Raw genomic sequence first — 26052 nt, 5'->3', positions numbered from 1 at the left:
GGCATCTTCTTCAATAGTCAGTTCTTTTAAGAAAACTATGCCCAAATGTACGTAGCAGGTGTACTTACGCATAAACGCGAAAAATGACGTCATTTGGATTTATGTCAATTTCACTCATTTTTTTTTTTTTTCCCATTCTAAGGTTTGCAATGCACAAATGAAAGATAAAGCAATAGCTGTTTACATGTTGGTTCAATTAGCACAAGCACTTCACAGCTGCTAATGATGCCAGCTTTGTGCCGGTGTCAATCAGATGCTGCAAAAAGAAAATCAGTTAACCTTGACAATCCTTTCATTTGTAGAAGGCGAAACACCTGACCTTATTATAAATGCTATTGTAAACTTGGTCAAAAAGTCCCACATTGAATTTTGTGGTGATACTCAGATACCAATTTTGGTGAGCTATAGCATCATGGTAAAAACGTTCTCACTAAATCAAAAAACTCACGGAGCAGAAATATTCTATAGAAATAGCTACAGTGGAATGATGCATGATCGTGTCCGAACGAGCTGTGATCGTCTGCCTATGGAAAATAAAGCTGTAGCTGTTAAACTGCACAAATATTTCTGTGTATTCAGAGTAACAGAATAATTTTTTGTGAAGCCGATTCTGAATACAAAACAGTCGGCAGCATGGCACCGCACTACAAACTGTGTACTGGGCACGTCTGGGCCTCTGCAGAGCTCCTTCTTAAATGAAGCACAACAGACCCTGCAGCTTAAAAACTACGTAAGAAATTGCAATCAGTGAAAATAAAGCATGTAACCTAGAGTACCCTGAAATTCATCTCCTGAGGAGGGAAAAACTGAACAAATCAAATGTTAAGAGCTCAATCGGTCTATTGTGGAAGATTTCATAATGACATTTTGGAATATTTCGAGTTTTGGTAAGACTCTTTCGGTGGAGCTGTCGTTTTTAATTAGTTAAATTTATATTCTGTCCTGGAGTGGAATGAAATTGAAGAGGCCTACAGTTTCGTGGCATCTGAATTTGATGAGGCATTCAAAAGATCATAAAAACAATCTACAAAAGATTTGTCAGAGAAAAACACTCTGAATAGAGGCAAAAAGACAATGCCTGGGAAAATACTTGAGCCAAAACACAAAGTCTAAAATGAAGCCATTTAGAGTTGAGAGAGTATTTTCTCAATTAAGAACACTAGGATACATAGAGAAAAATCAACTAAATGTCAAATGTCAAATTTACCAAATATGAATGTGACTTTTATGGAGATGGTAGGCAATATCATGGAAGGAAAAAAAAAAGGATTTCACTATCCATTCTTCAGGAAACCAGCGGTGACGCAGTGGGAGTTCGAACCGAGAGGCCTCCTGGGGAGTCTCGCCTGCTGCCGCCCGCCCTTGCGGAGCCCGCTCCTTGATCCTGCTCTTGCTTTCGTCCAACACAGACAGGCCAGGGGATGTGCCGGTGCAGACCGCAAGGCCTGGCCACAAGCAGCCTTGCAGCTTCTTCCAGGCCTCTGCAAAGTGCTTTCTGGTGAAGTGAGCTAACATGGAACAGCCCGACTAGCCCGAGACTGCCATGTTGTCGGGGAGCCCAAGCTGGCCCGGGGAAGGGCCGCACTGAAGGGACGCGGGGCCATCCTTAGCTGTGTCAGCCACCCCGGCCGGGGCACCTGGAGGCACACGAGAACAGATGCCGTCAACACGACGAGACCCAGCTGCCATCAGACTGCAACTTCATGAGGACCCACGCGAGGACCGTCTAGCCGAGGCCAGTTGACCACAGAGCCGTGAGAGAAAAGTCCAGTAGTTCTGGCAAGTTCTGCAAGCTGCTAAGTTCTGGAGTCGTTCGCTATGCAGCGATACACACCCGGAACACACAGAATCAGAGGAAAATAACTGCTAAACTGGTTAAAGTGTGCGAATGTGTCAAACATAATGCTTCTGTTCCTTTTAATGTTCACATAATCGACATGACTTCGAAGTTTTGTTTTAAAGTACACAGGTACATTTTTTGAAGAAATTTTATTTTTGAAAATTAGTTTTGAATAAATAAACCTTTTTAGAGGTTCTCCAATATAATGAAACCAGTGTTGCCAAAAAAAATATTTAAAAAAATTATACAATTTTAATTATCTTAAGCACCTCTTTTTGCTCTCAAAAACGTCCTGGATGATGACTTACACGGTCACCTTGTCTACGTGCCACTCTGAGGAGGCTGGCTTATAATGAATGATGGCAAAGCCGCCGAAGCTTTTCGAGCTGAATGATCGGGTGTGACCTGCGTTTTGCGGGCTCACTGGCTGCTGTGGGCCGACAAGGAGGGAGGTGGTCAGGAGAGGCTACTACACAATCACCAGGAGATGAAAACGTGGCAATAGCAAAACGACTGACTCGTGTGTTTCGTGACTGGCCACCTCAGTCAGCTCACCAGTCCTGTTTGCTTTCAGGTGGTTCTTTGAAGACAGGTAATCATATCACATGCAAATAAAGACAGCTCCTTCACTCCTTAGAGCTCTTTTGTTATTTGTCTAATTGCATTGGCTAAAACGTCCAGAATAATGTAAGGTTTTATTTCTTCTCCTTTTCTCGTTTAAAAAGAAAACTTTTTAAATGATAAATATTTGTGTTAACTCCACAGTTACAATCAACCGATTCACCAGAGGGTAGAGTAGCATTTAGAAGTTTGGCTTCTGAGACTCGATAGCCTTCGGTGCTGATCCAAGGCTATGGGAAAGGACCAGCCCAGAAGGTAAGCAAGCACAGCACCATGCTGGGCACAAGGCCCCGCCGTACCCGAGGAAGCCACTGTCCCAGAGAGTGATGCATGAAGTCGTTCCGAGTTTGCAAGGATGTCTTTTAATGTTGTAGAGAGTGGCTTGGATGCCTGCCTTCTGCTCCTCTTCCGTTTCCAGGAAATAACCTTTTGAAATGGACTGGTCACAGTACCAGGACTGGATAGATTTCTTCTCTACATGCCAAACACGGTTTGGCTGCAACTTACGATTCATTTTCACTTGCAAGATAATATGCTTTCATACAATGAAAAGTCACACTTTTGAGACGAATGAAAGGTTTGAATTTCCACAGAGGATGAAAAAGGATTGAGGGAAAAAAAAAAAAAAGATAAACAGAACTCTAACACTGGATAAATTAATGGGTTATTTTTTTCAACACCTTCCAACTGAATATATGTTAAGTTCATGTCCTTTTATTATTAAACCACATTTTTCAAATAAAAAGTCTACAAAGGAAAATACTTTTAAGGACTCTGTTATCGAGTCCAAATCACGAAACTTTTAAAGCATTTTACTTTCCCCCCACTGCTACTTGCATATTTTGCCTTACTTTTCTATAGCAAGGTTGTCAGACCTTTTCTGTGAAGGGCCAGGTAGCACGTTCGGCTTTGTGGGCAGCTACCGCTGAATGACTCAAGTCTGTGGCCGTGCTGTAAAACAGCCACAGGGGATACGTAAATGAATGAGCTTTGCTGGGTTCTAATAAACCTTTATTTATGGACACAGAGATCGGAGTTTTATATCATTTTTAGCTGTCAAATTATTACTCTTCTTTTGACTTCTTAAAAACTGTTAAAGGTGTAATAAAAACCATTCTTAGTTCATGGGCTGGACAAAAATAGGCGGCCGGTCACAGCTGGCCGACCCTAGTTCTGGGGCACCGAGTTATGCCACCAAGGTGTAAAAGACAGCAGCAATGACAAGCCCTGTAGAGTCCTTTACAAGCAGCGACGACACTGAAAAACCGTCAGTGAGATCGTGAATGAAAGCGGTTTCCATTAACCCCTTGCTCGATGTTCCTTACACTGAGCCAGAACCATCTTCCCTTTGGGGTCGCTCTCTCGGTGTGAGTCTTAAGCCAGCGAGTCAGGCCAAGCCCACCGCCCCTCCTTTCCCCACTTCATTCTGGTTCACTGCGATCTCTCAGAAGCTTGGTTTTGTCCTTCCACTTTAGGTCACCTGTGATTGTGACAAATACACTTTCGCTGACATCGTTCAGGAATTCCGAGCTTGCCAAGCCAGAGCCCTGCTCCCACGATGAGAAGCTCCTCCCCAGTTCGGAAAGGGGCGTTCATCAACCCTCTCTGAGTGGAATCAGTTGCTCATTCAGCCGGGAATGTTCCATTCTGAATTATTTTCACGTTCATTTTTATCTGGCCATAAGGATGATGTAAGAAATTTCTGTCAAATGCAATCTCAATAGTAGCTATTTACTAACTGAAAATTCCACTGAGGGAGGCGATTGCATTAAGAGGCGACGAAACATGCTCACTTCATGACGGCTGATGAACCCAAGGTGGCTCTCGTGAGGCTGTCGCCAGGCTCCTTCCGTCTGCGATCGGTTGGACCTGCATTCTCTGGTTCTGGAGGTCCAAATGCAGACTTACCAGGGTTTCTGAGAACCACCACGCACCCCAGCCCCACCGGCCCCTTGTGTCTCCCCGCTGTATAAACAGCAGTCTTCAATTCTGACGTCTTGTTTGGAGGTGACGATGCTGACAGGCTGGGAGTGGAGCAGTCCTCCAGCTCGTACCCACTTAAATGGCCTTCTCCGTGCCGTCTACACAGCCAGCCACCTCTTCCCTCCACCAAAGACCCCACCTTGTATAACGGCACCTGCCCAGACTCGATCCCTTGTCTTCACATGACAACTCTGGTTTCTCCGACTCCAGTGGCAGCCCGTCTCGGCGCGCGGTAAGCTGCCCTTCGTGCCGGCGAACGCGAGCACACAGTTACTCTGCCAGCCGGACCGAGTCGGTTTATGACATCAGAATCGTTTCTGCAGAACAGAAGTCATGACCACAGGCTCGTTCTGATGGCTGTAATCGTCAGCCATGGCAACCGACACACACCTTTTAAAAAAAATCCCTTGAAAATAATTGAGTCACGTACTCAGACGTCTTCATGAAAACGTTTGGGATTCAAAAATATTTTTATGGTTATATATACGTCTTCCTTGATACATTGAATTTTTTTCTGATAAAGCTGGATTGTGTTTTCAAGCTGTTACAGGAACCGCCCTGATAAAATGGACTTTCTAAAACCGGAAAGGGTCCCCCCAGGGGGTGTGTGTCAACCTGTGCGGCAGAGGAAGGAGAATGGTGTGTCCTAGGAAATACCACAACAGTCTCCGTGGAACTTCTGTAACGGGGTCCAGAAAGAAAGCAGTCTACACCCTGAGATGGACAGCCGACCCGCAGACGACCGCCCGCGGACGCGTGCGTCTGGACAAGCTCACTGCGCAGGCGGCGGCGGCGCCCTGCGGTGCCCCCGGAAATCACCTCGTCTTCGAATACTCCCGAAGGGGTTGTCGTCCGCAGAAACAAGATGTATGGGCATTACCAAAGAAAGGAATTAAAATAATCAATATCGAGTGAGCACGGCAGAGAGCAGCTCTACTGTATGATCTTAGTCTCTAAAGGTCAAGAAACGTAGGTGGATTCGGCCAATAAAACAGAGATCTGAATAGCAAAGGGAGAGGTGGCCAGTGTGGTGCCATCAGGCCCCGGTCACACACAGTCTTGGAGGGTGCGGACGAACCTGGTCGTCTGTCCAGGCACAGGTCCTCTCCCCAACACCGGCTCAGGGTGGTTGGCCCTGGAGACCCCAGGACCCCTTCCCAGCAGGAAACAGAGGACGTTATTCTCACACGGCAAAGGCAGAAATCGAAGGCAATTCAACCAGGGATTTTGTGTCTTTTGGCCCCGGGTGGTGGGCCTCGTGGCAAACTTCCCATCACACACAGGGAGAAATTGGGCACAGGGCTGGAGGGCAGAACCCGCACCCAGCCCAGGGCGCCTGACTCCATGTGGCAAGCTCTCCCTCGCTGCCCCCAGCGTAGGCAGGCGCGTGTGTGCGTGTGTGCACACGCCTGTGTTCCCTCGGCTGCAGCCAGCGGTTCTGTTCATCCCTCCTGGGTCCCGCGGTGCTTTCCACAGCTCAGTCCACACAAACCGAGGCTCACACCTCAGCAGCACTGGGCTCAGCCAGAGGACAAGGCTGGCGGCGCTGTCAGAGGGCCATGTGCAAATCCCAGCTGACAGACCCCATCCAAACCCAGCCACCACCGGCCAAGGAATGGCCTGACCAAGCCAAAGAGTCCCCACGCAGTGACGAATGAAACATGACAACAAAAACACGTTCCTAGCCTCGGCTCCGTCTAGTGCCTGTTTGCTCTTATCTAGCAGGCTTGTCTTTCCCTAATGAATTAACGTCCGTTTCCTATTTTTTCAACCATTTAACCACTCGGTGAGACAGAACAGGTGTCTTCATCGTGCAACTGAGAACACTACACACCGGTCAGACGGCTGGCTCTGCGTCCGGCATCACTGTCAGAGCTGGTACTTCCACCCACGGGTTCCCTCGCTGACCTTTTTGCCTGTTCTTGGTACGTACATCCTACTGGAGAATCCCTACCAACAAAGTCTTGTTGATGGACATAGAGGGAGCTGTCCATCCAAGTTGCAGATGGCTGTGTCACAAATGTTACCTCGCCTGCCGATCCCCTACAAGCTGTGACCCTCTGTGGGGTCCGAGTGACAGGCCAGTGCCGAGCCCAATGGTCATCAAGTATCATTCTCCCTACAGTCTTCTTAAAAGAGATCAGCCCTTTCTTCTTAGGATGAGACTGTTCCCAACCTTTCTGCTCATCTTGAAAAGCAAAACACTCGGAAATGGAATCAAAGATCCAGCTCAAAACCTCTCAGAATGCTGCACAGCCGACATCTGCTTATCGCTCGGTGTTTCTGGTTAGAAACAGTCTCATCTATTTGGAAGCAGTTTATGGAAGTGAACTGGGAATTTTACAATATCTCACATGCGATGTGAAATGGTCACAGCTGCGCTCCCTCATTCCACAGAAACATGGCCTGGAGACACATTTCCATAGAATCCCAATCAGCCATCACTGTGCACACCCAGATGGCCGATTGTATCACAGGACACAGGGGCTCCGGCTACTGTGACGTTCTTTTCCCCCTTCATTGCTCTGAATGCAGCAAAACTCCAGCCAGATCAGCAAAGGTCCCAGAGCCACCGCCCGCTCTTGCCGGGCTCCCACCCCGTCTCCTGGACCCTCGCCTCCACCTGCCAGCGCCGACCTTGTAAACCAGACCTGCCCCCGGTGTACTGGCCCCCAGCCCCAGCTGGGAGAGCCAAGAGGGGAACCCGCTCGTTAGGGTGCCTCGGAGATTTTCAGCTCTCCCAATTATCTGGCACGCTGAGTTGCTTCAGCCAGTGATTCAGTTCTCTACCTCCATCTGACCAAAACATAACTGCGCCTCGCGGAAGCCATCATCTGCTGAAGGGGAGGGTGGGTGGGGGACAGGTGTTGGCACTTACGATTGCACCCTGAAGTGCAGGATTCAAGCAGATGGGAGCGTTTTGAACATACAGTCCTTTAAATGCTGCAGGGGTCTTCTACTTTCTAGAACGTATTTGATCAGAAGTTTGCAGTATCATGCTTCCCAGTTGTAAGCCAGCATTTGTTCTTTAGATTTTTAGGCTGCCTGCCAGGTCACCCTGGCCACACTGACCGAGCCCGACTGCTGAGTCCCCTTATTAAACACAGTTGAACAGAACACTGGGCCATGTTCAATTAGCCAGACAGTGCGACTGGCATCTCAACTTGACCGAGACATCCTATTTGCCACAAAACTGGGGTGCGCACTCAAAACGCTATGCTTCCCCAAGAAATTAAAGATAAAAGACAGTACAGGCAGGACTGAAAAGTCACTCTCAGACTCGGGAGCGTGACTGGAGTCTGTGACTCGAACTCTATCGGGGACTGGCGCAAGTCATAGAGAATCCCCGCCCACTGCCACAGCGGCTGGAGCTCGTGGCACTGCTGTCCCAGCAGCCTCTACGCGTGCCTGGGGGGCTGGCCTCCCCGACACTGTCCTCTAACTGCTCTCCGCGTGTTAAGGGTTCGGGCGGGATGATGAGAGGGTGACCTGTGCTCCTGCCTGGGAAGTCTCCTTGGCTTCTGGGAGAACCACAGGATTGGGTTTTTCTCCCCCCAACGTGGGTCACTTTTGCACAATATCGCTTCTTGTAACCGCCTGTCGGTAACAGCCCTGCGCCCGTCCCCCTCGGGCCGGCCCCTAGCTCACCTTGGGGTTGGTTCGCTGCTGCAGCCTCCTCTCCTCCCTCTCTCTCTGCAGCCGCTCGAACTCGTCCCTGATTTCGGCTGGCGTTCTCCTCCTTTCCACGACCTGCGGGCGGAGTCGAGAGGGAACCACAGGTCAGGACCAGGCAGGGAGGGAACATTCGCAGAGAGCGGGGTTGTTGACTTGGTATGTAGATGGCGCCCAGGGGCCCGCCTTTCATTCTCCCCGGGGACTCAGATGTCAAAGAAATCAGGATGAGTGTCTACACCAGATGCCCGGCTCCAGGCCCTGGTGAGGCAGGTTCACCGGCGCAGCCACTCAGCTGAGCCCTGGTCATTCTCAAGGTCATGGTCTCCGGAAAGACTTAAGCAGTATTTCCTTCTTTAATGATTTTCTTCTGAGGCTGCAGGAATCTTATAAAGAAAACATCGCTGTAAGTCTCACAGTTTAAATTTCCTAATGAGTCCCAGAGAAGAAGTGTTACACATCAAAATGAAAGCAAAGCTGTGCACAAAGGCACCGTCACCTCCCAATGCCCCTCCACGTGCTGGCCATCTCTGGAGATGCCCTTTGAGCTTCTTGGACCGAGGGATCATAAGCCACCAGGTCTCGGTGTTTTTCCAGTCGTGGGACTCTTCCCCCATAATACGATATGAACCTTAGAATGTGTGGTATCAGTTACACTTTAGTCTAATAATACGCAGGTACCAAACAGCAAACCATGTTAACACTTGGGGAAGCACACGGATGTCAGATCCATGAGAAAATAAGGCACCTCATCTTGGCCTTCCTTAGTTCATCACAAAAGAAAGACAAAGTTGTTAAGATTTCAACGAGGCCAGGAAAGGCCACCGTGGACCGCAGGTGCCACATCTGTGAAAGAGGAAACTGTACCACGTGATTTCCTAGGGCCCCAAATGCTATGGCCTGCGAGAAACAGAGAGCAGGAGCAGAACGGACAGGACTGAAGTCATCGGGTGAATGACGGGGAAAGAGACCAAACCACATATTTCCCGTGTCAGCGGGGGAAACACGGGGCGTCCTGAGGCTGCTCAGAAAACACCTAAAAAAGGTAGATGATGTGAGAAAAAGCTACCTTGGAACTCATGAGTTTAAAAAATTATTTAAAAAAAAGACATTTTTATAGTTAAAAAAGAAAAAAAAAAAAACCAGTACAGTACAGAAGGATACAATATAAGTACGATTTTCCTCATATGCCATCCTCTCTTCCCACAGGCTAGCAATTAATTTTTAATGTATTTTCTAAAAATCTTCTGTGCATGTGTATGTATATTCACGTGTATATATTTTACATAAATGGGTTCACATTATAGGTTTTGTGCAACTTGGCTTTATTATTCAGTAGTATCGAAAAATAAGTACAAAAACTGGCCTATCCAAAAACACTTTTGAGAAATCTGTTCATTACAGCTTCAGGAAGTACACAGAAAATAATAATGAAAACAATATTTTCTCCTCTAATAACCAAATATAAATCACTAATCACTAAAAAGGGGAAGGTGGTTCTCCTAAAGGAAGTTCTGAAATAAACACTGTTAAGAGCATCCAAGAACAAAATGAAAGTCATAAACGGCATGACAGAGACTGCTCTGTGACCTCTAAAAATCCACACGTGCTTCCACTGAACTGAGCTGGCAAGCCGACTCTGCTAAGTTCCTAAAAACAGTGACACGCGGTCCCATTATGGACCTTTCCCTGCCCCAAGGTCGCCCTATCTTGGACAAAAAATGAGGTGCCGCTTTTTAAAGTTTGCACTGTCTTTTCAATCTCCCCTCAGCTTTTCCCTTCAAAAGAAAGTAAAATAAAAGAGCTTTAAGAAATGTAGATAATCAACTATTCCATTTTACTTCGAAGAGCAAGGAAAAATGATTTAAATAGTTTATTTCTATTTTATTATTTTTTTTCAGGCGAGGCAAACTTTGGTTGACCTCACAGACTGCAAGGACCTTGTCAGCTTACAATCCCTTATTTTTTATTTTTTACATCTACAGCACCTGGTTTTCCTAGTGGTCTCCCATCCAAATACTGACCAGGCCCGACCCTGCTTAGCTTCCAAGATCAGACGAGATCGGGCTTGTTCAAGGTGGCATGGCCATAGATTTAAATAATTTAAAAAATTCTTTGTGACTCTTGAAGCCTAATACGGTGGACCTGAGATTTATTTACTCGACTTACTCGAACCCCTGTCCAAGGAGACCTAAGTGACTCATTACTGAGGAAAGAGGGTCTGGGTGGGAAGTGCTTCCTCCACAGGGCCCAGTCCACAGGGCCCAGTCCACACGTCCCATCTGGATGAGAGATTTCGTACCGAATAGTCTATCTGGCATGATGCTAGTGTTAAGGATATAGATTGAACAAAAAGTTTGATTAATTAGCTGTAACTTTAGCTTGTGACATATACTCCATGAATATGGCCCTATACTGATTTTTTTTTTTTTTTTTAAATAAAAAGATTTGTAAGAGTCCAGGAATTAAGAGGCTGAAAAGCTCCAGACCCCACAGAGGCCAGGGCAGAACGGGGTTTGTTTTTGGGAATTCTAGCTGTCTGACCTTTGCCGACTGAATTAACAGCTGAGAATTACTGTCTCTTTGCCACTCCCTGTGACAAGCTGAAGAGGCAAATATTGCCCAGGTGCTAAGTCGCTCCATTTCTAGTCGTATTTTACCTAAGTTCTGCAAACAGCTGGTGCATAATCAGAGCTAACTGCAAAGCCAGAGTGGCTGGCCTCCCTGGAGAAGGAGGAATTGCCAGCCCCCCCACCCCCTGAAGCTCCCACGGGCCCGCCCGGACCCATTTACACCCTTCTTCACCCAGAGCACGTGATGGCGGGGAGTGGCACGGCCAGCGGCAAGTCCCTTTTTCCACCCCAGTAACATTAGATTTAAGTGTCTAGGAACACGGCACCCTACGCTGCGTCACTTGGTAAATACTAGACGTCGTCAATGTTTTTCATCAACAGCGTATCATACACAGCCCACGAATCTACATACCTGCACTGACCACCTTGCTCATTCTCACCTGTCCCTGTGTCCGCCAGGAAGACTGACTTACTGTGTGGAAGAGGGGGACAGAGATCTCTGGAAGTGAGGTGGCACGGTGCACAGTGCAGGCATGCAGCGGACATTACCTGTGACCTCCTGGGCGACCTCAGGTAAGTCACTTCACCTCTCCAAGCTTCGGTTCCCTGCTCTGAATGAAGAGCTTATACTACGTGATGCCTGAGGTGTCGTCTAGTTTAAGAAATTCTGATTCTAGCTAGTCAACAGTTATTTCGGGATAATTTCAGAAAATTGTTTAGAACTTGAGAACAATTGCAGAGATAGTACAGAAAGTTCTTGCATGGCCTTCGCCTAGCTTCCCGTTACCTCGCATAACCTCGGAATACCTGTCAAACGGAAGAAACCAGTGTTAATTGGTAGATCGCTATTAACTAAACCTGGACTTTCCAGATTTCACTAGTTTTTCCGCTAACACCCCTTTGATCTTCCGGGGTGCGATCCGGGTCCGGAACTGCATTTGGTCGTCATGTCTCGGTCTCCTACGATCCGCGAGCTTGTCGAAGGCTTTCTCTCCATGACCTTGAGCACATTATAGCTCTGAATGCAGGCTGACTTTCTTAGACACTGCGACACTGAGTCGCAGGGAAAAATGACATGTGGAGCATGTGAGGAGCCACGGACAACTAAACGGCGGGTGATCTGGGCCGGGGGGCGTCTCCAGCTGTGACCTACATCCGGGAGCACTCTCGGGGTCACCTGGTTTCCAGCTGCTACCAGATTCAACACTGTCAAAGCCTGCCCAGCTCAAAGCTGGATTTCCGCCACTTGGAAGGGGAGACCAATTTCATTTCCATTGTGGGCCTCTGCACAGATACCGCTACCCAACTTTAGGGACTAAAACGGCCGGTTTGACAGGCTGAGAATGGCTGCATGTCACTCCCCTGGAATCCTGCCACAGACTGGCAGCTGACTGAAGGTTAAGAAAACAAAACAGAACAAAACTGAAAACTTTCCTAATGGCTGAAAAGGGGCCAATATTTCAGGCAATCTACAAAAGCTCCGCTCCATCTCCGGCGTCCACCCACGGTGGGGTGACCCCACTGCGGGGGCGAGGGGTGACTATGTCCCGGAGCGCTTGGCACCTCGGGGTTAAAGGCGTCTCAGCTGCTAGGGGTGTTTAACAGCATCCTCCATTCTGACTGCCCCACACACGTGGACTGAGGGGTGCATGGTAACGGGTGGGGGCTGGGAGAGAAGCGGGAGCCCCCTCACGGAATGAGGATGCCAGCTCCATAAACGCGCACGTGTTCCCTGAGACCACCCTTCACAGCGTGCCCGTGGGCGCAATTCTCTTGTCCTACGCTAGGCCCCAATACCCCTCTGGGGAAATATCTGGGGAGGTGCCCTCGTGGAGTCTTCTTCAAAGGCATTTTTTAAAAAGAATTATTATTAGTTTCGAGTATACAGCACATTGGTTAGACACTTCTATAGTTTACGAAACGATCCCCGATTGCTCCTTCTCCCCGCTGACTCCCCACCTAGCCGTTACGTTACTGCTGACTGCGTTCCCTATGCCGTGCTCCCCATCCCCGTGACCACCTATCCACTAACTTGTACTCTAACCCTTCACCTCTTTCTCCCAGCCCTCTACCCCCTCCCTGCTGGCCATCACCAGATAGTACTCTATGTCGGTGAGTCCGTTTTCGATTAGTTTGTTCTTTTTGCTTCTTAGATTCCACGTAAGTGAAATCATACAGTATTTGTCTTTCTCTGTCCGACTCACTGCACTCAGCAGGGTGACCTCCAGGTCCCCGTACTGTTGTGGACAGCGGGATTTGCCTTCAGTGAAGGCTCAGCATCAACGCAAAGGCAGCTAGCTAATGCTGATCGTTGAGAACCTGTTTCCCTTAGTTCACTAAAAATGTGATTATAAACACTTATCTAGTCACCTTCTGCGATGGCGTACACAGTTTCATAATCACTGCTGTGTGCGTTGCTTTGCTTTGTTTCTGATGGGGGGACACTCTGGTCTGACGATAGGAGACCATGCAGTATTTTGCCAGGAAGACGTCACCCCACTGGAGTTGGGATAATGCTGCTAGGAATTAAACACCTAGACCCAGGAGTGGGGACATGTGAGACAGGCCTACAGCTTTTCAGTGGCCCTGACTGCGGCCGTGAAAAACTGTAACCAACCCATGCCTTAAAAAAAAAAAAAAAAAAAGGCACTTTTAAGTGGTGTATGACGAGTGAGCAGAAATTCAGTATATACAAGATTTTTTTTTTTTGGATGAAAAAACTAAACTATTAGACTTCATATTTAGCTGCAATGAACTAATTTGACATGAAGCCATTTCCACTGAGCCAAAGGCCAGAAACCAAATGCCCACTGGAGCCAGGCGGGGCACGTGGATGAGTGAAGGGCCGGATGTAGCACGGCAGGGAGTGGTGGGGGCTGGGACGGGCCGGATGGCACAGTCCAGGCTCAAGGACAGAGGTGCCTCAGATTTCGCTGATGCCTCACAGGAGGATCAGATACAGCGTTACCAGATCTGATTTTTTAAGAGAAAACAGAAGGCAAAACTCCCCAGATTTAAATGTTAGCAACTAATATTCATCGTGTGGGCAACTAAAACATGGGTATAGGCTGAACACGGCCCACGAGCCCCCAATACTAAGCAGTAATGGAAAGGACAATAGAACTATCTCACTTATCTTCCTATCTGAAGGCCTTCAGAAGGTTTCGTATGAAGATCAGAGGAAACAGGTGTACGGGTTTGAGATGAAATGCCAAAGGAACTTCAAGGGAAACCTTATGTGATGATGACAATAACTCAATGCATGTCGATTTAATGTTAACAGCCAAGCAAAATTTCTTGGGCACCAGAACCAAGTTTCTTTCATGAAATTCAGTAACGACATCTAGAGCAATTTGGACTTTTACAACTTATCTTCTTCTTCATTTTCCAGATAGTAACATGTAAGTACAAGGGAGTCAAATGACTTGCCCAAGGCTCTAAGACGAGTCGGTGGAAGATCATGAGAAAACGCAACCTTCTGAATTCTAGCGAATGTTCTTGCCCAGCATGGGTGCCCAGGGTGACCTATTCCACGGATACCTGCTATGTACTATTTTGTTTTACTCGCCCTAGTTGGCAACATTCTAATATTATAGTACGTGGGTCATTACAGACACTTTAATCCATGAGGTCTCGACTTTCCTCTGCTTCCGTTTTGTTCACACGCACGACACTTCACTAACAGAAACGCTTCCGAAGAGCAGTTACTCGTGACTTGCAGTGGAGAGAGAGGCACAGCGGCGTGGGGCGTGAAGGATGTGTCTGCACAGGCAGAACTGCCCCTTGCAGAGACTGTCTCCGTCCGCCCCCCGCCGGCCTGCTCCCTCCCCCGGTTAAAAGTTACTGGGCTGCTCTGAGATCCCTCCTACTTTTCACCTGACAGGTTAGGAAATGGAGGACACGCTGACGACTGACTTGCCCAAGCCCAGAACTCGGTCTCTGTAACTAAAATGCAAAGCAAGGAGGGAAATCTAACGTCTTCGAATCGTCTCAAACGATTTGAATCTAACGAAATCAAATCGTCTCAAAGATGTCATCGTAGGCCGGGGGATTGGGGTGGCTGTTTTGTCGTTGTCTGATGACCGGATGCAAGGTTTCTCTTACCTCCCATCCTTCCATTTCCAGGCCTCTCTTCCCATAGATGTCATAGATGGCCCTGGTCTGGGGGTCACTGAGCACTGCAAATGAAAAAGCAGACATGTTCACCAATCTTCGGTCCTGCCGCCGCCGCCATCAGGCGAGTCCTCTCTCCTTGCCCCCGCTACAACCAGGGCCTTCCTAGAGACCTTTTCGCTCCCCGTGCATCTTTCTTCCTAATGCTTTTCAGATCCAAGGGAGGCCGTGTTTAAATGTGGCTACAAATGAGAAACGCCAAATTTTTGGGCCCAGGCCACTCCTAACCGTGAGGCGCGCCTGGTGGGAAGCTGCACTGACCCTGTCACTACAGGACAGGTGTAGTTAAAGGGTTGAGTAAGTTTCCACCGCAGTCTATAAAATACCTTGGCTTGAAAGAGTTAATTCCCGTTTCTAAAGAAGCTTAATGTAAAACTAGCAACAGGCTCTGATACCAGAAAAGTCTGATTTACTGCTTATGTGTAGGGTTTCACTAGCTCCTGAGACAGTCTAGTTTTGTGCGCCTCTCCTCTTTATGTGGAAATCATTTTAAAACACACAAACACTTGTCACTACGGTGCTGGCCACATCACCTAACATACCTCCGAAAAGGATTTTTTAGTCAGGCTGGGAGCTCGTCAAATTTAAATGTCAGTAGAGGGAAGAGTCATTATCTTCCTCCTCTGCTCTGCCAACCTCTGTTCAAGACCTTTGAATCTTCTCTCCCCTGAGACTTCCTATATATTTTTAGGCCTAATTAACAAACGATGTAAATGATTCTATCCATATTCAGATCTAACGAGGAAGAAAGAAATGCTGACCCCTGGAAAATGCAGGCGTCCAACTTCTTGTGTTAATCTCCAGGATTTAATAAGGAACATTTATTCACGATTTTACTTGAGCTCCCTTTAGGCTCAAGTAAACACCGGGCAGGCCTGCTGCGACAGCATTTTCACGAGCATGGTAGGTTTTCCTGTTAACTCTCCCCCAGATCTCCAAAACGATCGCGAGCAGTTATGCAGGTAACTCAGACGACAGGATACTATAAATGGAACAGGCTTTGGGTTGGGACCACCATGAGTGGTGTGAATAGAGTTAAATGTGGTAAAGACGCAAAGTTGACTGGGCACACACGCCATAAGCCACGGCCCAAGTTTTACTGGTCATTAAAATCTAACTTTTTGGTAAAAGTGTAAAGTGAAATATAGCATATGCTTTTATGCCTACAACAAGAAGTCTTTATTTTGTAAAGAAACACATTATCTAATTTTTGGCCTGTCTAAGGAATGAATTGCCAAATAGCTCTGAAATAACTTATTTTACTTGGCATACATCTTAAGAGTGATTTAATATTTTTAGAATTTTTATTTTTAAAATTGTGGCAAAATACACGTAACATAAGACTGATCATTTTAACCATTTTTAAGCGTACAATTTGGTGGCATCAGGCGCATTCACAATATTGCATGTCTATCATTTTTCTTCATCTCAAACAGTAAACTAGTTATTAATGACTTAATCAATGTTTTATAAACAAATAGATCACAAAATACATAAAATGTAATTATAAAAGTCTAAATGACCTGATTCTATTTCCTGCTAGCTTTCTTAACATCATTTCCTTTCTTTTGTGAGAACCTTTCCTTAACTGAACGCTACTGAGCCAATAAAAGTCACTTTCAGATGAGAAAAGGTCCTTGTATCTTCTCACAAAAAAGAAAAGACAGCTCGCCCGTGACGACCAGCCCGCTGCCTCTCAGAGCTCCCGCTGGAAGAGCACTAGCTGACAGTTTAAAACCCGAATTTCACTCGGCTCTTGCTCTGTGCTTCTCCAACTCTCGTTTTCCACTTACTGGACACGTATTGATTTCTAAAGCAAGATACTCCCCTTTCAAAGGCCCCAGTCCGTGCAAAGCGCTAAACTAACCACCTCTTTCCCACACCTCTGAGGACTGTCTTTTTGTATCCTCTACAAATCAAGTCTCTTAACAATCGAATGTGTGCTACCGGGCACTGGACCTGCACTGACCTTCATAAGCCTGATGAACGAGGTTAAACAGCCGCTCCGCCTGCGATTTGAGCTCTGGGTCTCTGTGCTTGTCGGGGTGGTAGAGCATACACAGCCTGCGGTAGGCGGCTTTCAGCTCCTCGGAAGAGGCCTGTAGAAAGAAAAACCCAATCAGACAGCAGTCAGTGCCACTTCGGTGTTATCGTTATCAGCATCGGCGCCGAAAAGGGAGCCTGTCGGCCACCTTCCAACATGTGTGCTGTGCCACTTCGGTGTTATCGTTATCAGCATCGGCGTGTGTTGTCTACATTCAGGATGTGATGAAGTTACGCTTATTACTTCGACAAGCCCCCTTTTCCACAGCTAATAAAGCGATCGGCTATGGACATGAACAGCGATTGGGTTTTGCTGGGAAATGCTGCTGTTAGACGGTATGACGCTTGTGGTTCTATGGGGCCTGAGCCGAAACGGAAAACGTCAGAGACCCGCCGACTCGTTAAGCTACGTTATGTGAAGTGAATCACGCCGAGGTGCTCTCCACACAAAGCAAAAGCTATATGTCGTTAGATGGAAATGCCATGCACTTAATCGGTTTTTCTGTCAAAGGAAACGCAATGAATGTTCATCCTTAATAATCAAAGATAAATAAGTAAAATTGTAAAACGAACACACACCTCTAGTTCAACCTCTGATTCTGAAAGACAGCTCATGAAAAAGACAAAACCGCTTCACCATACTATAGTTAAAACAAAAGCCCCCCGAACCCCCAAAAGGCCCCTACCCCACACATACAACCCTCCAATCCTCCTAAGTAGTCACTTTGAGGGAAAAATATACCGTACTAAGAGCACAGAGCACAATGACAGAAAGTACAATAGACTCTGCATGTTTTAGCCGGATGGGAGGAAGGGCTGATGATAAAAGTCCGTATCTACTCTGTCTGCCTCACGACCACCAGGAAGTTCTCAGAGAGACTTCCTCAGAGGCCAGGGACACTGCCGTCTCCCTGGCGGGCCCTTCAGGTCTGTTTTCGGGAAGAATATACCTGTTTTTTTCTCAGTCTCGGGGACCATTTTGGTCTGACAGAGGTGATGCTGAATGCACAGGTTTATCCAGATGACTTGCCAAGTAAAAAACATTTTATTTTGGGAGGCAACCCCACCATTTCGGTGACAGAAGCACATTTCTGGGTCGCTGACGACATGCCACTGGGGCCCGAAAACCCAGCCGCCTGGGCAGAGGGCGGGAGCAGGTACCCGGTGAGGGTGCCAAAGACGGATGGTACCCTGGGGTCAGGCCCCGGGCCACAGAGCCACAGGGGAGCGGTCAGAGTGACACGGTCAGTCACGGGACTGAGGTTATTAGGGAAAACAAACTATATTTTTCTATAATTTCCACAAGTTTTCAATATCTTCCAATTTCAGGACTAATGAGTTTTTTCGTCATTGAAAAAAGGCAAAACTTTACTTTGTAATATTTTTTGGCATGTAAATTAAATATTTTCGATTGGAAAACATTTAAAATAAGTCATTCAGATGCGAGAAAACCAGGAAATTTGTGCGGGTTTACCAGAGGTTTACAACAATGAATTCCAAAGAATAACAAGAAAAAGACAATAAATGTGACCAAAAGACAAGCGGAGGGCACGTGACATGTCAGTTGCAGGTGCCCGAGAGGAGGCCCAGGTGCCTCTCAGACCGGCTTCCTCGTCTGAGGAGCGGATGGCTGGGTGGCTGACCTAAGAGCAATACTAACTTCACGTGATTGTTATTCAGAAAAGAGCCAGCTGGACCCGAGCCACTCGGCGTGACCAGACGTTTGTTCACAGAGTCGCGTCTGCACACACCGCTGTTTCCATCAGGTCCCACCAACAGGTCCCACTAACCACTTCCCTGGGAAAGGGTCGAGGCAGGTGTCTGCTCCGTGCCCGCCGATCTCTCCGCCACCGTCTCTTCGGTGCAGCCTCCGGGCATCACAGCACTGGCCACTCGTAGGTGGCCGCCTCCCTCCTTCCCCTCCAGCTGCCCGCCTGAGCAATTCGCTCTGTGCTAAGACACCGACCTTCAAGTTCAGTGGATAAGAAGGCAGGTGCCGGTGTCAAATGGCCTGTGCTGGGAGACCAGGGCTGGTGGCAGATGAGCTTCCTCATCTGCGAAAGGGGACAACGGCCAACTGTCAGGGACAGTGTGAGGATGAAACGGGACAGCGATTGCAAAGGGCTTCGCGCAGCGCCCCACGCTCAGCAAAACCGTTCGAACTGCAGCTCTCTTAAACCTTTCGCTTTCTCACCTCGAACCCGTGGACGACAGCGGCCCACGTTACCGTGAGGGGTAAACGAGATAACTCAGGGACACGCGCTCGGCAAGGCCTCGCGCACGGCGGGAATTCAGTCACATCAGCCGCCATTCTCATCACGATGCCATGTCGCTCTCCGCCCCCCGGTGGCGGACACGGCCCCGGGATGCCGATGGCAGGGTCATTCGGAGGCACTCGCCGAGCCGCGTGCCTCTGTGCACGCTGTTCCGCTCGTGACTCCCAACACACGAGGCTCCCGGAAGAGCCGGGCCTCGGCAGTTCCCTTTTCTTGCCCTGGTTTCTTTCCCTGCCAGTGTCCATTACGCATTTCTTGCCACACTTGCCAATATGTCACCTGCACCAAACCCCACTGTTTTAATCAAACAGGTGATAGTTAACTAATGGGAAATAAAATATATCTTCTCCAGGTAGACGTAGTTACACGATGATGTTCAAGGGGCTGTTCCTTCCTGCAGAGCTGTTCCAAGTTATTTTCTTTCTGCAAACTTTAATGGTCCTTTCCAGAACCTCAAAGAAGTTACGGGCGCAGGGTTAGACCGATCTTGATGGACCTGGGTCAGACTCCTTCCTGGCTGTTAAAATTAAACGAGATGACGAGGGAGTAGGGTATCTGGTTTCTTTAATCACAGTAATAAATGGCTTAATGTGCTATTGATTAAGTACTAGAAATGAGAAGTTTCATTTTTAATAAATACCTTGTTCAATAAAAGGTTAGATTGGGTCTTTCATCATAACTGGATAGATAAGGTCACTGGTTCAATACTTCCTAGATGATAAACTCATTCATTATCATAAAAATACTGGTATTTCAAAATATGTGATGTTAAAAATGATACTTAAAAGTTACATATGAATTTCTAAAATTCTATAAGATTAAGAGATGTACTGTGCTTTAAGTCTGAAAAGGTTCATCTCAATCATCTGGTTATAATTTCAATAAAAATATAAATTCAACCCTGATAGATCATAAATTCATAGTGAAAAAGTCTTCTGTGGCCTGACCGCAGAGTTTAGTGGTCTGTTAACATTGTCGGATTAGATGCTACACAACATAGAAAATGAAATTCCCATAATAAGGCATGAAAAAGAAATAAAATGCATAGACTGGAAAGTAAAACTGTATTTACAGATGTCATCTATGTAGAAAATCATAAAGATTCTACAAAAAAGCTACTAAGTGATTTTTATCAAGCTTATGGGGTATAAGGTCAATATGCAAACATCAATTTACTTCTACAAACTAAAAACTGAGATTTAAAAAGACAACACCTTTAGCGTATCATCAATAAACACAAACTACCTAGGGATAAATTTAACACGTATGTGCGAAAATTGTATACCGCAGACTGCAATACGCTGCTGACAGAAATGAAAGCATGGAGCGATGAACCATCTCTGTGCATCAGAAGATTCAATACGACTAAGACGTCAAATTTTCCCGAAGTGATCTACAGATTCAATGCTATCCAATCAAAATCCCAGCAGGCTTACTGGGTAGAAATTAACAAGCCAATTTTAAAATTTATATTAAGAAACAAAGGCTACGGAACAAAAAGAAATTTTACTTTCCCAGTTATTAAACTAGCCAAATAACTGGAAAAGAACTGGATGATTCAGTACTAGATTTTAAGACTGACATGGCTACAGCAACCAGGACAGCGTGGTACTTGTGGGAGAACAGATATACAAATCAATGGACCACGAGCAAGGCCATGAACAGACCCCTTCCTGGATGGTCAGTGGATTTGTGACAAAGGTGTCGAGGAAGTTCAATGAGGAAAAGATGGTCTTTTTCAATAAATGATGTTACAGGTGAACAACCATACACAGAAAAATAAAATTTGACCCTTATCTTGCATCATATCCAAGGGAGAAACGAAGACTTTCCTAGATAAACACGAGCTAAGGGAGCGCCCGGCCAGAAATGCCCAAGGGGTTGAAACGAAGGGGCACGGGGTTGTACACTGGTCCCCCCTCATCTGCGGTTTTGCGATCAGCGGTTTCCGTTACCCGCGGCCAACCGCGGCATGAAAATATTAAATGAAGAATTCCAGAAATAAACAGCTCATAAGGTATAAGTCGTGCCGCTCTGGGCAGTGTCATGGGGTCTTGAGCCGTCCCACTCTGTCCCTCTCAGGATGTGAGTCGCCCCTTTGTCTGGTGTCTCCACGCCGTCTACGCTCCCCGCCTATTAGTCCATCAGCAGATACCCTGGGGATCAGATCGACTGTTGTGGCATCACAGAACTGTGCCCAACAAACCCTCATTTTACTTAATGATGTCCCCAAAGTGCAAGAGCAATGGTGTTGGCAATTAGAATATGCCAGAGAGAAGCCATGAAGCGCTACCTTTAAATTTCAAGGTTAACGTTCTCGACCTAATAAAGAAAAATCCTGTGCTGAGGTTGCTAAGATCTACAGTAAGGATGAACCTTCTATCTGTGAACTTTTGAAGAAGAAAGAAAGAAATTTATAGTAACTTTGCTGTCGTACCTCAGACTGCAAAGCTACAGCCACACTGCATGAGAAGCACTTAGTTAAGATGGAAAAGTGGGTGGAAGACACGGACAGAAACCGTGTTTCAACTGACGGCAGCACGTTGCATCAGAAAACACTGAGCGTCTGCGAGGACTTCAGCAAGGGATCCCTTGAAAAGAGGGACATCAGGCCATTTACTGCAAGTCAGGGAAGGTTACACAGGTGCAGGAACAGGTCTGGACTGAGAAATATAAAAATCCCTGTGGAGAGGGAGAGACGCCACGTTCGTGTAACTTTCATGCGGTATATTGTTAGAATTGTTCTATTTATTTTTAGTTATTGTTGTAAATTTCCTCCTGTGCCTAATTTATAAATTAAACTCGATCACAGGTACGAATGTATAGGAGAAAACAAAGCATAGACAGGGTTCGGTGCTATCTGTGGCTTCGGGCATCCACTGAGGGTCTTGGCGCGTATCCCCCGTGGATAAGAGGGGGGGGGACTGCTGTCACTCAAAGTTGAATGAAGAAATAAAAATCTCAGTAAAGGTAAATACATGGGCAATCACGAAAGCTAGTATTTCTGTAAAAATGGTTTGTGACTCCGCTTTCTGTTTCCTACATAACTTATGAGACTGATACACTTAAAATATTAGTCGAAAAGCTAGTCCTGTTGTAACTTTGGCCTGTAACTTCACATTTTGTTTTTTTATATAATTTAATAAGACACTAATGCATATAAAAATAATTATTAGTCTATCGTTTGGACCCCCAATGCATAAGGACATAATTCTATGACACCAACAACTGAAAGGCAGGATGGAGCTGTAAAGAGAGGTTTTGTACATTACTAAAGTTAAGCTGGTATAAATTCAAATTAGAGTGTTAAAACTTTAGGACATTAAATGTAATGTAACATGTTAAATATAACCACAAAGAAAATAGTGATAAAACATACATAAAAGGAAATGAGAAGGGAAAACGTTTCAGGACAAAAAAAAGCGGCTAAATGCCAAGGGCGGTAATGTGGGAAACGGGGGACAAACGCTATCGGGCACGTAGAAGACAAAACGGCAAAGCGGCAGAACAAGGCCCTCTTATCAGTAGTCACTGTGAAGGTCACTGGAGTAGCGTCTCCATCGAAAGGCTGACACTGGCAGGTGGATCAGGGAAACATCGCCGACTGTGAGCAGTCTGTAAGAGACACGCTTCAGATTCAAAGACACAGAGAGGTTAAAAGTGAAAGGATGAAAATGGACATTGCGAACAGTAATCAATGACGGGGGTGGCTGTACTAATATCAGATAAAATAGACAGTAAATCAAAGAAGGTTACAGGACACAAAGGACATGATAGATTAATAAAAGGTTCAGTACAGCAAAGATATAACGGTCATAAAAATTTACGTACCTAATGACAGACCATCAAAAATACAAAGCAAAATTGCACAGAACTGAAAGGAGAAAGAGTTTCATGGTGATAGAGACTCCGATATCCCAACCTGGATGGACGGAACCAGACAGAAGATAAGAAAGGAAACAGAGGACTTGAAAACACGATAAACCAACTAGATCTAACAGACACAGACACTCTACCCAGCAACAGCAGACACGCCATCTGCCCAGTGCACTTGGGACATCCTCTAGGACAGAACATATGTGAAGCCACAAGTGAGGTCTCAACAGGTTTAGAAGTATAGATGTCCTACAAAAAAATATATTCTCCGACAACGGTGGAATGAAGTTACTTAGAAATCAGCAACAGGAAGAAAACTGGAAAACTCTCAAATTTGTGGAAATTAAACAACACATGCTTAAATAACCAATGGATCAAAGAAGAAATCACAAGGAAAATTAGGAAATACTCAAGAGATAAATGAAAATAAATGAAGCAGACCGAAATTTATGGAATGCAGCGAAAGCAGTGCTGAGGAATTTACAGCTCTAAATGTTTCGAGTAAAAAAACAAGAACGATCTCAAATCAACAACCTAATTTTACGAGTAAAGGAACTAGAAACAAAGGAACAAACTACACTCAAAGCCAGCAGAAGGAAATAATAAAGATTAGAGCAGAGATAAATGAAATCAAGACACGGAAGATGGAGGAAATTGATGAAACCAAATGTTTGTCCTTCAGGAAGATCAACTCAGAACCTTAGCTAGATTGACTAAGGGCAGAAAGAGAGATTTAATTCTCTAAACTCAGAAATGAAAGTGGGGCTATTACTGCTGATTCCATAGGAACAATAAGGATTACATAAAGTTTATAAATAGGACTATTAGACTTGTAACCAAAAACAGCATTCACCCACTCCTCAGATGCAAGTACTTGCAACTCTTTTAGCATCTTTTCCCCATTTATATTTCTGAATATGCTTATACAGCCGGCCCCCCATATCCGCGGGTTTACCATCTACAGATTCGACCAACCGTGAATCAAAAACATGTGACTGTGTAGATACGGTCCAAAGCTGAATCCGACAGTACACTATGATCGCATTTCTTCTCCTGAACAACTTTTGATTTTTCCTGGAGGTAAGAGCTGCCTCATTCTTGCCATCTGCTTTAGTTTTCCTACGTATCTAACACAGGTTCTTCTCCAACTCCGCGTAGTAAACACCTCTCAAACGCAGAGAGTTCATCAATCCCGCGTTTCCCCCCTAAGAGGCGTTCCTCCCACAGCTCTCTGTTCGGGATTGATGCTAGGCTAGACTAGACGCTAAACGCACTTCACTGGGCCATTTCCTGTCACCATCTTCCAGGGCGGGTAACTCCTGGGTCAGTCCCCTCTGGTCTGTATCGTACGCCTTTCTCTTTCTTGCTTTTCTTCATTTTGGTGGACCTCAACCCCTAGTAGTTTCCTTTACAAAGACTGGTTGGGAGGTAACAGGTTTTAGACTTTGCATCTCTCAAAATGTTCTTATATGCTACCTTTGTACTTGATAACTAGCTGTTGCGTGTAGAATGCTAGCTCAGAGGTATTTTTCCCTGAGGATTTTTAACTGCTCCACTGTCTTCTAGCTCACAGGACTGCTGGGGAGACAGCTACGGTCCCTCTGGAAACTTTTAGGACTCTCTAACCTATGACTTCCCTGAATTCCAGTCCCTCCCCCGCCCATCCGCGGAGCTGGTTACTTGATTGGCCCTTTTAATACAGTCTCTCATCTTTTAATTCTGAGATTTCTCATATTGTTTAATAATGTCCCCTTCGTTTTACTTTAATGTCTAAGAGTTGATCTTCTAATTCTAAAATTTTACTTTTGTGCATATTTCCTTTCTACCTTCCACACCTTCTATAGAACTTTCTTTTTGTTATCTCATTTTTTAATGTCTAGGAGCTCTTTCTGTGGGTTTCTCCTTAAAGAATCACCTTGCTGTTACACCTTACACGTAATACCTCCCCTCTGAGGGCCGTCTGGTTTTCGAGCTCCCTGCCAGCTGCCCTTTGCTGTCTGCACCACCTCGGAATTTCTCGTTGGCACCTTCTCTCACACCCGATGTTCTCTGGTGGCAATCGATGGATACCAACAGTGAGACACCACGAAGCTGTTTGGAAGCTCTGTATGTGTGAACGGCCCTGTCACCCGATGAGCGTCTCTGGGAAATGCCTGCGAGGGGACCTGCAAGTTTCCTGTGGCAGTCCTTTCTCCCTGTCGGGTGAGTTCCTTCAAGAAAGCGCTCAGAGAACAAGTGGAGGAAGGCGGAGTCCCTTCCTGCGGGGTGTGGACACTCCCGTTCTCCCTGCTTCGGATGGGGTGCCACCCCTGCCCTCTCCCGTGTCTCTGTCTGGGCTCCAAAGACTCTGGTTCTCCCGGGGAATAAACCTGTCTCCCAGATGGGCGGGCTAGCGCATCTCATCTCGCCAGCACTGAGGACTGTCCTTAAAAAGGCAAAAAGCCTTTGTAGATGAAGAGTCTGGCAGACAAAAAGAGTACCCTGTTTTAAACTGCACTTGTCTACTAGGGAGGAGGAACATTCTTCCATATATAATGTGCATTTTACGTTTCTTCTTTTATGAAATAACCTATTTGTTTCCTGTATTGTTTTCCTACTAGGGCATTCATCTTTAAAAAAAAAATTTCCAAGGGTTCTTTTAATATATTAGAAATATGAATCTTTTATCAAATAAACATATTGTACATTCCTTTTGAGTCTTTTGTGTTTATGATTTTTAAAAGATTTTAGTTTTCCTTTAACAGACACAGAAGTTACTCATTTTTACAAAATCAAAGCTATCAGTTGTCTTTTCTGATTTCTGCTGTGCATCATCATGCCTAGAAAAGTCTCCTAACGCTAATTCCATCATTTGCTTCCCTTAAATAATCACGCAATTGATGAAGTCGCTCCGTTTTCACGTATTTCAATTCTAGTGAAGGGGCCTTCTCTGCAGGGAGTGTGACAGCACGCACTCTGACTGCGTACTGCCCCTCGGCTGTTATTTCCCAAGCTG

General features: G+C 46.1%; 1 protein-coding gene and 1 pseudogene across 1 annotated transcript in view; both read right to left on the bottom strand.

Moving 5' to 3' along the window:
* DNAJC11 (DnaJ heat shock protein family (Hsp40) member C11) overlaps positions 1 to 26052 on the bottom strand; it is a 56104-nt gene that overhangs the window by 20010 nt on the left and 10042 nt on the right. Inside the window, exons 2-4 of the mRNA XM_006914391.2 lie at positions 16832 to 16961; positions 14794 to 14867; positions 8093 to 8194 (exon numbers count right to left, since the gene is read on the bottom strand). Coding sequence (XP_006914453.1) covers positions 8093 to 8194; positions 14794 to 14867; positions 16832 to 16961 — 306 coding nt within the window. The remainder of the gene's footprint in view (positions 1 to 8092; positions 8195 to 14793; positions 14868 to 16831; positions 16962 to 26052) is intronic.
* Positions 10093 to 10210, bottom strand: LOC112481836 (annotated as a pseudogene).

Source organism: Pteropus alecto, unplaced genomic scaffold, assembly GCF_000325575.1.
Source record: "Pteropus alecto unplaced genomic scaffold, ASM32557v1 scaffold125, whole genome shotgun sequence".
NCBI classification, from domain to species: Eukaryota; Metazoa; Chordata; class Mammalia; order Chiroptera; family Pteropodidae; genus Pteropus; species Pteropus alecto.
This window is presented reverse-complemented; position numbering and strand designations above follow the sequence as displayed.